The sequence below is a fragment of the Podarcis raffonei genome, chromosome 6, assembly GCF_027172205.1.
Source record: "Podarcis raffonei isolate rPodRaf1 chromosome 6, rPodRaf1.pri, whole genome shotgun sequence".
NCBI classification, from domain to species: domain Eukaryota; kingdom Metazoa; phylum Chordata; class Lepidosauria; order Squamata; family Lacertidae; genus Podarcis; species Podarcis raffonei.
The window spans coordinates 24,067,689-24,080,959 of NC_070607.1; the positions used below are offsets into that span (position 1 = coordinate 24,067,689).

The 13,271-nt window shown below is 42.4% G+C and overlaps 1 protein-coding gene across 4 annotated transcripts in view; it reads left to right on the plus strand.

Moving 5' to 3' along the window:
- FNBP1L (formin binding protein 1 like) overlaps positions 1–13,271 on the plus strand; it is a 73,298-nt gene that overhangs the window by 47,691 nt on the left and 12,336 nt on the right. Inside the window, exons 10-11 of one of the 4 annotated variants that reach the window (XM_053391670.1) lie at positions 982–1,140; positions 9,820–9,834. The exons of the other annotated variants lie outside the window; for them this stretch is intronic. Coding sequence (XP_053247645.1) covers positions 982–1,140; positions 9,820–9,834 — 174 coding nt within the window. The remainder of the gene's footprint in view (positions 1–981; positions 1,141–9,819; positions 9,835–13,271) is intronic. 4 annotated transcript variants of the gene reach the window in all.

Genomic DNA, 13,271 nt, shown 5'->3' on the forward strand with positions numbered 1-13,271 from the left:
AAGGAGCCTGCTGCAACTATTTTGACCAGTAATAGCATCCTCTGTGGCTTGTGTATCCTCTGTATATGTTGGAGTTTTGCTATTGTGTTGAAACTGGAGGGAGATCAGATCAGTTGATTCTGATGGGTGTGTCAATCATCTCTTTAATATCAGAGATTCAGCCGCCTTCTGGCTGTGGTCCATTTAATTGTTTTAGGTACTGGAGGAACTTGCATCCTGCCTGTAATGTGCAATTTTAGAAACTGATGTTTCCGTTCGAAGTGCATGGTTTTGGCAGGTCAGTTTAAAGATATTCAAAGGCACTTGAAGGTTAAAGCAAAGCAGGTGATATATTCAACACTGATTAAAATTTCATGCAGTGTGTGAAAAAATTGTGTAGAACACATGAGAACGGAATAACCTTCCTTTTCCAGCTGTGCAGTACATCTCCATTACCTTATGAATGCCATTCCTTAAGTCTTCCTTTCTGCCCATACGATTTGAGGATATAAGAATTTTAACATTAGAACACTTAGAATAAATTTTACTGGGGTGCTTTTTTTTTGTAGGGGATATGTTTTAATTCTTTCAAAAAGTTCCTAGATGTAAAACAAACAAATCTAAAGCCTGTTATCTTTCAGCAATGTGTGTTATCTGAAGGGTGGTTCTTGGTGTTGTTTCGAAACTCGCATGTAAAAGGACATTTTAAACCATTTTAACATCGTAACTAAATAGTCACCCTCTCTTACTTTTTAAATTTCTTACTGTGTTGTATATTTCTGATGGTGAAAACAGCAGAGAGCCTAGTGACACCTTAAAGACCCAACACATTTATTTGTTATGCCTTCAGCTTTCTGATTATAATATCTGATGGTGGTTGTTATGGGGTGGGGGGAGGGCGGCTGGGACCGATGGTCTGCTTCTGTATTGAAAGGGGGGGGGGAGACAGAATTTTCAGTTCAATGTTTGCCTTATCTGTTCCTTTCTTTATTTCCGCATCAGCCGCAGTCCCCTCCCCTTACCCCTACTAGTTTATACACGTCCAGTACTTCTAATGGTTCCCAGTATCCCTTATGCTCGATTGAACAAGTCCATTATTGCATGAGTGAGATAAAAACAGGGAAGCCCAGAATTTCTTCTTTCAGAAGCCTCAAAAGAGGGGTAAGTTTTATGACGGGTTTTAGGTGCATGATAGTGCTATGAGCAGTGTGCTTGTGGTGTGTGGCTTTTCCCAGTCTTCTCCACCCTCATCATAAGGCTGAAGATCCTATCAGAGGTCATTGTGCTTTGTAGCTCCTTGTTCAAAATAGCTGGCTCTTCGAAGGGTGCTGGGTCCGCGTTCTCACAATTTTCTCATTCGCAGCCATGAGTGTGTTTAATGCATAATATGTTTGGGGGAAGGAGAAGCCAGGCCATTTTAAAGAACAGAACAATAATTACCGTATTTTTCGTTCTATAGGGCGCACCGGCCCATAGGACGCACCTCGTTTTTTGGGGGGGGGAAATGAATAAAAAAAATTTATTCCCCCCCCAGCCGCGGCTGCCGCCCCAAGCCTTGCGCACACCTGCCCGAAGCACGGGGCGCCCTCCGGAGGGCTCCGCATGCTTCGGGGTGCAGGCTGCCGCCCCAAGTCTTGCGCGCCCGGCGGGAGCTCCCGCCGGGCGCGCAAGGCTTGCAGACACTCGCCCGAAGCACGGAGAGCCCTCCGGAGGCCTCCCCGTGCTTCGGGTGACAGGCTGCCGCCCCAAGCCTCACGCGCCCGTCGGGACCTCCCGCCGGGCGCGCAAGGCTTGCAGCCTGTCGCCCCAAGCACGGAGAGCCCTCCGGAGGCCTCCCCGTGCTTCGGGCGACAGGCTGCCGCCCCAAGCCTCACACGCCCGTCGGGACCTCCCGCCGGGCGTGCAAGGCTTGCAGCCTGTCGCCCCAAGCACGGAGAGCCCTCCGGAGGCCTCCCCGTGCTTCGGGCGACAGGCTGCCGCCCCAAGCCTCGCGCGCTCGTCGGGACCTCCCGCCGGGCGCGCAAGGCTTGCAGACACTCGCCCGAAGCACGGAGAGCCCTCTGGGGGCTCCCCGTGCTTCGGGTGACAGGCTGCCGCCCCAAGCCTCGCGCGCCCGTCGGGACCTCCCGCCGGGCGCGCTAGGCTTGCAGACACTCGCCCGAAGCACGGAGAGCCCTCGGGGGGCTCCCCGTGCTTCGGGCGACAGGCTGCCGCCCCAAGCCTCACGCGCTCGGCGGGACCTCCCGCCGGCACGCAAGGCTTGCGGACACTTGCCGGGGCTGCAGGCTGCTGCCCGCAAGCCTTGTGAGCCCGAGGGAACTCCCGCCGGGCTTGCAAGGCTTGCGGATAGCTTCCTGAAGCCTGGAGAGCGAGAGGGGTCGGTGTGCACCGATGCCTCTCGCTCTCCAGGCTTCAGCGAAAGCCTGCATTCGCACCATAGGACGCACACACATTTCCCCTTCATTTTTGGAGGGGAAAAAGTGCGTCCTATGGTGCGAAAAATACGGTAGTTTGCTCTTTTTTCTAATGATAATAATAATAATGTTATTATTTACACCCCTCCCATCTGTCAGGGTTTCCCCAGCCACTCTGGGCGGCTTACAGCTTGTCTAAAAACATCAAGTGTTAAAAGCCTCCTGATATAGGGCTGCCTTCTAACATCGGTACGTGGATTTCATCAACACATTGTCAATTTATTTGCAAGCTGCCAATTCCAGAAAAAGCACACACTATAAGAGCAGCTTACAATTGGATGAAGAGCAACAGCGTATCACAAAATCAACATTCGCAGTCACCGTTTCATAATAATAGCGATAATTAACACTACCTAGCAAATGTATCGGTGCAAGTTTTAATCTTTTTTTTAACCAGAAATAATAATAAAAATTAAATAAATAACAAAAAGCATATACAGACCACAAATGTAACAGCGTTATTCCTCTCTCAGCAAAACCAGCAAGGGGCCAGATGAACTTTGAAAAGTTTCATTCTGTTCCTAAATGCCACAGCCATTAACTGCTAAATCCACTAAAAGGTAGCTTGGACCTTTTGAAATTTCTATAATATTTGTTCTTTCTTGTAGTCTGTGCAGCAGAGCTCAGGCGCAAGGCAGAAACCACAGGGTTATTTTTCCTTATCTTTTATGAACTGGCCCCCTAGTGGGCATTTGAGTTCAGTTCTTTCCTAGTCAACATTCCGCACATGCACCCACTGACAATGCCCCATTATCAGAGCATATGGTTTGTTTGTTTTTTAAAAAAAGGATGTTAGTAAATGGCTCAAATTGTTAATTTAACCAGTATGTTAAGGCATCTTCTGCGAGTCTCTGCAGGCCGTTTCATCTCGTAGATGACAGATTGCATCGGCCGACTTAAAACACAGTTTATTGGGGAAAGTATTTCAGAAAAGTAAGCCAGTTTAACTGATAGGAGTACATATACCTAAAATGTTTTTTTTTTAATTTATTTCAATGTAGTATGATTTTTCATGCAATGTACTTTGACTTAAAACATTTAATTTAGATTTGTTTTCTTGGGGGCTTCGGGTGGTTTTCGTTGGTTTTGTTTTTGGTTAAACTGCATTCCATTCCTGGATAACTGCTAAATGCCACTTTTTGAGAAGAATCAAGGAAGTATACTTAACTAATTTATACTGGCATATTCTGCAAAGTAGCATTTGTTCTAGGGATCAAGTGACTGCCAAACATTGATGATTATGTCATGATAAATGAACCAGCAGTAACTCCTTAGGTCTATAAAATACCGTCTTTTGTATATGAGAAACTGATTTTTTTTGGCTGTTGATAATCAGAAGCTGAATGCATTTGCCAATATACAAATTATACCAGTCTTAGCTGGGGCATGTTGTTCTAGAGAAGCAGATCATAGTCCATAGATATACTAAGCAATGCCGGTTAATGATTAGAGGAGTTCTCGCTGTTATGGGAAGGCAGGTCCTTAACTTGTGGGTTTTAAGTTGGAGCACCACAGCATGGTAACTTCTCTTTTCAGCAGTTTGATCTGTGCTCCTAAAGATTTTAACTCTACACCCCAGAATTCTTAATTCTGCATTTGCAATATATTCCCTTTATCAGGAAGTTTTAAATGTTTGATGCTTTATGATGTTTTATATATTCTGCAAGCCGGCCAAAGTGGCTGGGGAAACCCAGCCAGATGGACGGGGTATTAAAAACTTAATATTACAATTATTATTATTATTATTGCAAAAATTGAGAGTTGCTTATATTTTATTACATTTCCATACCTTGTTATGTGCTCAAAATTCAGAGTTTTGGATACGTTTTTGGTAAGGGAGAAAGTAACTTTGGCAAGGGTTATTTTTGTTGGTAAGGAAGAAGTGGAGACAGCTGGAGTTAATATGTTTTCAGGGTGTCCTCACAATCCATGGAACTGGATATTTAGCCAGGTTCTGCACTAATATTAGATCTTATGCTCAAATTGCACATCCATAGACATGCAAATGCGCACAGGCCAAGCCATGCTCAGGACACAGAACATGTGTTCATGATCAGGACCATTCTAAGCATAATAACTTGTTAGCACAGTAGCACAATCTGATCCTCAATGAGCTGCTTTGGAAGTTGGCTGAAAATGCTCCTGTTGCACTTGTTCTTCCTTTCTCCTATCGATCGATCCTGCTGGATATGTTTGCAATTATGTGTTACTATTTCTTTATTATAGACGAGGAAGTGGCTACCAATTCTTTTTAGCATAGTCATGGAAAATTAAAAGGTGATGGGATTGAAATTACCGTATTTTTTGCTGTATAAGACTCACTTTTTCCCTCCTAAAAAGTAAGGAGAAATATGTGTGTGCGTCTTATGGAGCGAATGCAGGCTGTGCAGCTATCCCAGAAGCCAGAACAGCAAGAGGGATTGCTGCTTTCGTTGCGCAGTGATCCCTCTTGCTGTTCTGGCTTCTGGGATTCAGAATACAGTGGTACCCCGCTAGACAAATGCCCCGCTAAACGAAAAACGCGCAAGACGAAAGGGCTTTCCGACATTTTTTCTGCTTCGCAAGACGTTTTTTTCTATGGGGCTTACTCGCAAAACGAATTTTTTTCCGTGGTCTCCCTTTTTTTTTTGCCTTTTCTGAAAGGCGCTAAGCTCCTTATCTCTAAATTGCCGCTTATCCGCTAATCCGCTAAGCACTAAAAGCCGCTAAGCCGCTTAACAGCTGTTTTACCGCTTATCAGCTGATCGGCTGATAGCGGAGCTCCGCAAGACGAAAATCCCTGCAAGACGAAGGCTCCCGCAGAACGGATTATTTTCGTCTTGTGGGGCACCACTGTATTTTTTTTTCTTCTTGTTTTCCGCCTCCAAAAACTAGGTGCGTCTTGTGGTCTGGTGCATCTTATAGAGCGAAAAATACGGTAAATTTTATTTCAACATTTTCTCATCGCGTTGTAGATTTGATCAAATTACTATCAGCAGTTACTAGCCTGTCACGTTGCATCCCTTGAAATATGCAACCAAATCTTTTTTTTCTTTGATTTAAAGAAACAAGTTCAGGCCAGAGGTGCCTTGTGAAGTGCACATGTATTATTTATCTCTCACTAATTCCCTGCCAGAATCTGCAAATAGAGATTTTGGTGTGAATGCTGTTGGCTGGAAAATCTTATAGGGAAAAACAAGTAGACCTGGAGACCATTTGTAATTTAGTTACCCTCTTGCAAAATCCCTGGAATTTAGGGGTGTGACTGAGCACATATAGAAAACCCAAGGGTTCAATCCTTAGGGATCTCTAGCTAAGAACTTTTTTTCTACAGCTCCAGTGGATTCGAATTAAAAGAAAGGAGATTCCAACTAAACATTAGGAAGGATTTTCTGACAATGAGAGCTGCTTGACAGTCGAATGGACTCCATCAGAAGGTGGTGGACTCTCCTTCCTTGGAGGTTTTTAAGCAGAGGTTCAGTAGCCATCTATCACAGATGAGAATCCTGCATTTCAGGGGATTGTTTCTATTCTCGATAGGTGCCTGCTACGTCATGCTCAGTAGTTTTTAAAATTCCCATAAGCAAGCCTGCTGTTTGGCAATAATTAAAATGGGATTAGATTAGTTCTTCATGTAAGCAGTCGGGCTATTGTCTTGAACCAATGGCTGCACTGCACACGTAGAGCACCAGTTTGTGAGGGCTGGAGCTCTGCTATCTTCCAGTGACTTGTAATATCTGAGCAGGTATAAAATAGTTTCCTTGATATAAGGTAAAGGTAAAGGGACCCCTGACCATTAGGTCCAGTCGTGGCCAACTCTGGGGTTGCGACGCTCATCTTGCTTCATTGGCTGAGGGAGCCAGCGTACAGCTTCTGGGTCATGTGGCCAGCATGACTAAGCCGCTTCTGGCGAACCAGAGCGGCGCACGGAAATGCCGTTTACCTTCCCGCTGAAGCGGTACCTATTTATCTACTTGCACTTTCATGTGCTTTTGAACTGCTGGGTTGGCAGGAGCAGGCACCGAGCAACAGGAGCTCACCCCGTCGCAGGGATTCGAACCGCTGTCCTTCTGATCAGCAAGTCCTAGGCTCTGTGGTTTAACCCACAGCCCCACCCGCGTCCCTATCTGAGCAGGTATAAAAGAGGTTCCTGGATATAGAAGAGCGTAAATAGGCTCTGCATGTTAAAGCCCAGAAGCCCACTGTGCAAGATGTGCACAGTGTTCCAACTATTTCTCTTGGTGTAATTGACTATTCATGCTATATAAGCAAAGTAATGGATGGAAAACTTCTGTTCATTCCTTGCTCTTGCTGCCATATGTGCCCTCCAAAAAGCCTCTCTTGGGGGAGGATAATTGCTGCAATTTGGTCTTGATTTCCTGTCACTTCTTCCTCGCCCCCCAACTCCATGCCTGGCCTACGATATTTAAGATGGTCTTCCAAACTTCCAGTGAGACCTTACTGCAGGAGGAAGAAGAGGGTGGGATACTTTCGTTCTAGGACCTTTCTTAAGTTATCTTAGGATCCAATCCATAGTTTTGCTGGTAGGGGCTAAATTTGTCAAAGCCTCCCAATCAATCAATCAATCAATCAATCAATCTTTATTACGGTCAGAGACCAGACAGCAAAGCCTCCCCACTTTCTAGTACATTAGTGTTTTAACAGGCTTTTTAAAAGGCTTTTAAAAGGAAAAAGAAAAATATTAGTAGAAGTCGCAAGTGAGGTGGTTTATGGATAACCTGAGAAGCAAAGTATTTTAACTTCTTCTGCCTGCATAAAATATTACTCTAGACACTGGAACATCATAAACTCTTAAACTGCTCTCTGCTTCATCCATCAGGAGTCCCATCCAGCAGCAGCTGGGCATACAGAAAAGAAATGAAAACTAATGAAATCTTCACGGGCATTTAAGTCTGAATTGTTGACATTGTCCACCCAAATGTAATAATAAATACAGCTGTAGGCCTTGTTTTTTATTTAATACAAAAGAGCAGAGGGAAATGTAGCAGATGTCATTTGGTAGAAATCACGACATGACACACAAAGCTAGATATGATGGATAAATATTTTTATTGTTTGTTTATTGCTTCCTTTTTTAAAGGAAAATTTCCAAATGTTTACACATGGGACCTTTTAGTGCTTCAGTTTGCCAGGGAGACAAAAATACTGCAAGTGTTGGTTTGGATATTGGCCCCAGTTGTGAGCTACTTTTGTTTGGAACTTAATAATTCTCTCTCTCTCCCTTTCTCTCCCTCCCTCCCTCCCTCCCTCTCTCTCTCTCCCTCTCTCTCTCCCTCCCTCCCCCCCCCTCTCTCTCTCTCTCACACACACACACACACACACACAGGGTCTCATAACTGACCCAAGTTGTAGCCAAATGAACAAATAGTGTGCTTGATTTCTGTTATCTTTCTACCCTTAGGGGGAGGGGGGGAAAGTAGAAATTGGGTAGATCACACATTTCTATGCACAAAGCTACTCCTTTTCTTTTCCGGCGTTCCCTCATCCTCGTAAGCTAATCACCAGATTCAGAAAACCAGTTTAAGTGTGCAGTCATGATGACTTTTAAAATGAGCAATCCTGTATACCAGACAGCCAACCTATACCACAAGACTCAATTGTAATCATGGTGTGATCCATGAACGTTCCTAATCACAGTGACTTAACATTTCATCCAGTTTTGCCAAGCAATAACCTCCAAGGATAATTGCTAGGGTAGAGAGCAATCTCAGCCATGTTTTCTACTGAGTCCTGGGATCCCAAGTCTAAAGATTTGTACTGGTGCGTCACCTACAGCAGCATTTGCAAAACTGATACCCTCCAGATGTTTTGGAGTACAATTCTCATCAGCACCAGCCACTAAGGCCATGCTGTCTGGGGCTGATTATAGTTATAGTCTGAGACATCTGGGAGGCACTAGATTGGCAAAGATTGCCCTACAGTGTTTAGTGCAGTGGGTCTACAGCTCTGCCATATGGTCATATTATGTGGTACACCCTCTTAGTCACAAGCATGTTGTTGCTCCAGATTCTGGGTTCCAATGTATATTTTGGGTGTGCCCAAAGGCTTATGCCTTGGTTGTGGCTTTCTTTCATTGGGGCACAAAAGGGTGCTGTTTTGGGGAAAAACCTCCAAATGCTGCTTGGATAGATAGAACATATTGCACAGAATTTTGAGCCTTGGCTTTTCATCACTCTGTATGGTCCAAAGCAGTTTTCACAATTGATTGTTTCACAGTTCCTTGTTCTAACCCATATTTCAAGCATCCTTAAATGGAGTCCTTTATAAAGTCATTGGCATTTTCTGTTCTCACATCATAATACAAGGTTGCTAATTAAGAACCTTAATAGGAAGGCTTTTCCCAGTGCTTTTCAGCAAAATTGGATACTTCCAGAATAAGATAAGAAGCCATCTGTTCTTTAAAAAAAAATTTCATGCCCCAGAATCAATCTGTGTATGTCTTTGTACCCTTTCCCCATTTTTACTGGTGATTTAGAAATGATACGTTTCGTAACGCTTGAGTATATAATAGAGTATACACAGTCATATGTAGAATTATAGACTATTACTATATAATAGCCTCCAGTAATAAATATTTTGATCTAGAATCACTTTGATTAGAAAGTGTTGAAGATTTTTCACATGGGCTTTTGGGAAATAGTCTTCCAGTTATTTAGTTGCAAAAGTGTTGCTTCCTCTAACTATTAATTTGAGCCTTACCGGTAACTTGAATCTGTTTTTGAGCAAGGATGATGGAAGTCCTCTGATTGCCTAATAGGATGGACTTCTTTGGCCACGACATTTCTTTATATCAGCCATATCCACTTTAGTGACATTGTGTTGACCAGCCAGCTACGTGCCCAAAAAGATGAAACCTAACTGTGGAAACTAGGAAAAACTGGGTTTCAGAACATCGTAAAGTGTTGCTGTTTTGCTCCCGGAGCTTCGCTAAACAAGACTCTGTTTACAGTAAACCAGGTCATTGCCATTGTCAAACGCTTCTGCTTTGTGTAGTGTTCCTGTGTGCTTTGTTGTCGTTTCCTTCAATGTAGAAATACGTTAAAGAGATAATAGTTCAACAAGATTATACTGTATTGCACCTTTTCAAGCCATAGGCCGTCATCCCATGACTTGAATTGTGGCTGCCTTTCCATTCTGCAGTGCCTTAGACAAAAGTTAAAATGTTGGGAACTTTATGGGGTTCTATTAATTAAGGTTAAAATATCACACACAAAATCTTACTTGGCATCAAGCCCCACTGGGGATTATTCCCAAATAAATATGCAAAGGATTGGGCTGTAAAAGACACAGATATATCTTCCTAAATAATGCTTGGTAGCATGAAAATAATACCCTGTTTCTTTCTGTTTTCAACTGTACCGGTCAGTGGTCTGTGAAGACGGTAAGGCCTGTGTGCTGTAAACTTCGTAACAACAGCATGAAAGTAGCTTATTGAAATCGTGTCCATCTCATAGTTGCTTTGAGTGAATTGGTATTCAGATGCGTATTCTTAGTCACTCTTTGTCTCATTATCCATTTGTGCTTGGTGTGAACAAAATAGACTCCTGACATTGCACAGAGGAAAGGAATTCAACCAATAGGCAAGGATGTACTCCTGTTTTGCCTCCATAATATGAGAGTGGTACCTACTCAATCCAGAGCTTCCTTTTCCTACAAGGTGCTTGTGAACGAGGCCTACAAGGGAGTCAGTCCTGTGCATGCCTGGAGCTATACTATCTGAGTCTTATATTTTAAAAACATTTCATTTAGTCCATAACTGATAACCATGGTAGTTATCGCAATACCGTTCCTGAAAGTCTTTGTTGAAGACAGCAGAACCTGATCCCCACCCCCCACCCCACTTAACACATTCTCTTACACATGCAAAGTAGATGGATTTTCATGGCCAGGTAATAACAAATGAATGTACTAAGCGGTCATCTTCTGAGTAGACCCACTGACTTAACTTAAATCCATGGATTTCAACAGCCATACTCTATTGAGGCTTAGCCAGATGTCAGTCACTGTTATTAGGACTTGGTCAAAACTGCTGTTGAAAACTTTTAGCCAATGATGGTGGTTTGTTTAAAATGAAGTCGCCTGGCTGTTTACAACAATCACTGCTATTTAACAATAAATGAAAATAAAGTAATTCAATAGATTAAAATTATTCTGATTAGCGTAAAAAGGCAAACTTTTCTTCTGAGCTTTAGTTGTATTGATCACAGGAGAAATATGCCTCAAAGCTTTACTAGTTTCTCTGATGTGTATAGCATTGTTCATTGATCATAATTTTACATAACTTCTTTATCCTTATTTGTAAAATCAGCAATTTTATATAACTAAATTCTACAACTTGGTTAAGTGTTCACAATAGGTGTGGCCCGACAGAATCTGGAGAGGAGGATTCGAGATAATCTGTTTCCTTTGGTAAAGGAGGCATGAAACATAAATAAGATGCCTATATTTATCCCAGTACTTAATATTTACATATAGATTCATATTTTTAATTGTGTTCAGTACAAAATAATTTCTGTGGCAGGAAGCTGGTGGCAAATTTTGCTCCTTTATTGCAGACAGTTCCATTTTATTTCAAATAAGGTTTGAAGGTAGAATTATGGCAAAAGTACAATGGAAATGAACAGTTAAGGGGTTAAGTTCCATTGATTCTCATGGAAATTAGAAATGCCAATTTTTTGCGAGATTGTTTCCATAGTTTCTCCTTTGTGTATATTGAGTGAGGCCTTTATTATGCTTAAAAATAAAAGACAATTATGTGAGAGCAAAAGTTACCTCTTATAAACTACCTTGAGCGACACAAACCTAAAATCCCTAATGCAGCTCATTGTTCTTAATTAGAACAACTTAATATAATACACAATGCACGATAATTTTATAGTTTTGCATTTAAAATCATGATTTATGTAGGAGCTGTTTAGCACAAGTTCAACACACAGAGCAATGCTTTTAAAAGGAAGGCTTACAACTCTGCTGAAAAGGAGATTAGTATGAGATTTTGGAGGGAAATTAACTTAATAGGCCTTATTGTTTTACAGCCCTTTGAAACAGATTCTCTGAGCAGATGGCAAACCGTAAACACAAACAGACTTTTGAATTCTTGTTTAGCTTGTAATTACTGGTTGGTGCTATAGTTAACTTATTAAATGTGCTCAAGTAGGTGGATTTGTGAGCCTTTTCATTGAAACACCCTGTTTGTAGCTCAGAACTTGTTAATTATAGTCCAAACCAACTAATGTTGGATGTAGTAGGAACTTTTTGCATTGACTTTGGTGAAAGCAACTTTACAAGACTTCGGTAAATTGGAGGTAAATTGTCACATTTGCTTCTGAGCATGTCTGCATTGATATTTGGCAGATTTTAGCAAGACAAATCTTAGTTGGCCTATTCAGTGCTTTCTTCTTCTAGAAAAATAGGTGCTGGTACGCACCATGAAATTGTTACAGTAAGTGCCATACTTTTTAACAACAAAAAGAGGTGCCAGTACTGTAAATCCTTGAGTACCCCCTGGAAAAACAAACAAACATGATGGGCCTATTTCTAGTGAATATCAATAATAATTCTTAGCTGTATTCTGAACCAAGTGGTAGAGGGAATAAGTTAACTTCTGATCCATCAGACTTCCATGTAGACTTCATGCTGCTTTTGATATATCCTGTGGTTAGAGGATAGATAGAGGGAACAAACTTAGATATAGTATGAAAATGCTGTGATGGCTACCACAAGATGTAGCGATGGGTACCAACTTAGATGGCTTTAAAAGGATTAGAGAAATCTGTGGATGGCAAACTGCCAGTGGATGGCTGAGCACTGCCTCTCATCTTGGGGATGGGATGCCAGTTATTGGGGAGAGTCTTCAAAGTAAGCTTGAAGTGGCAAAGCAGCTTCTCTCTCCTCCAGATTTCAGCGTGATGGAAGAGAACCTCTGGGAGGTTGGCCTGTCGCCACAGCAAGCTTGGAGAATGGAATTGTGGAGCGTTCTCAACAGGATAAAGAGTTGCGTGCAACTGGGAAGCCTAATAATGTATTCTGCTGTTTCTAAATTGCAGAGGACTTTGTTGTCACCATGTTTGCCTATTTTAACGCCATTGAAAATGAGTTAAACCACAGTTTGGCAAAACAGACTTAAGAAATGGAGTATTATAGGCTTGGTTCTGCTACAAGGCCTGCTTCCCTCCTTGCAGCCTCTCCCCGGTGCTGATTTCCCCTCCCTTATCATCACAATTCCCTGGCAAAGAGATTAACAATCATTACTCCTAACCAGGATTTCCCTTAAGTCAGGTGCCCATTTTAAAACTGACATTTCAGATCCCTGGGTTAAGCAGTGCTCAAAAGTTTTAACTTGGGTGCCAGTTAACTTTTTAGCCGCTATTCAGGTGAAAGGGAACTTGCTCTCACTGGGGAGGAAAGCCTCGGGATGGCTTTCAGTTAGCAGGGAGCCAGCACTTCATCTGTGCAAAGGAAATGCATTTTAAAAAAAATGTATGTTGTGGCAAAAGGTTTAATGAATCCAAGCTCCTTCTAGGAATGATGTCTCCTCCCAAAGAATTTTCAGAATTTGAATAGATCTATGGGATAACTACCCTGAGACGGTCATCCCTGCACTTAATGTGCACAGTTCAGGGATGTTTTCAGATCTGTTTAATAAGATTTTGGTTAAACCTCCGGGTATGCAATGTAAGCCACTTAATAACATCCCTGTTGCTAGTGCTTTGTTGTTGTTGTTGTTGTTGTTTAGTCGTTTAGTCGTGTCTGACTCTTTGTGACCCCATGGACCAGAGTATGCCAGGCACTCCTGTCTTCCACTGCCTCCCGCAGTTT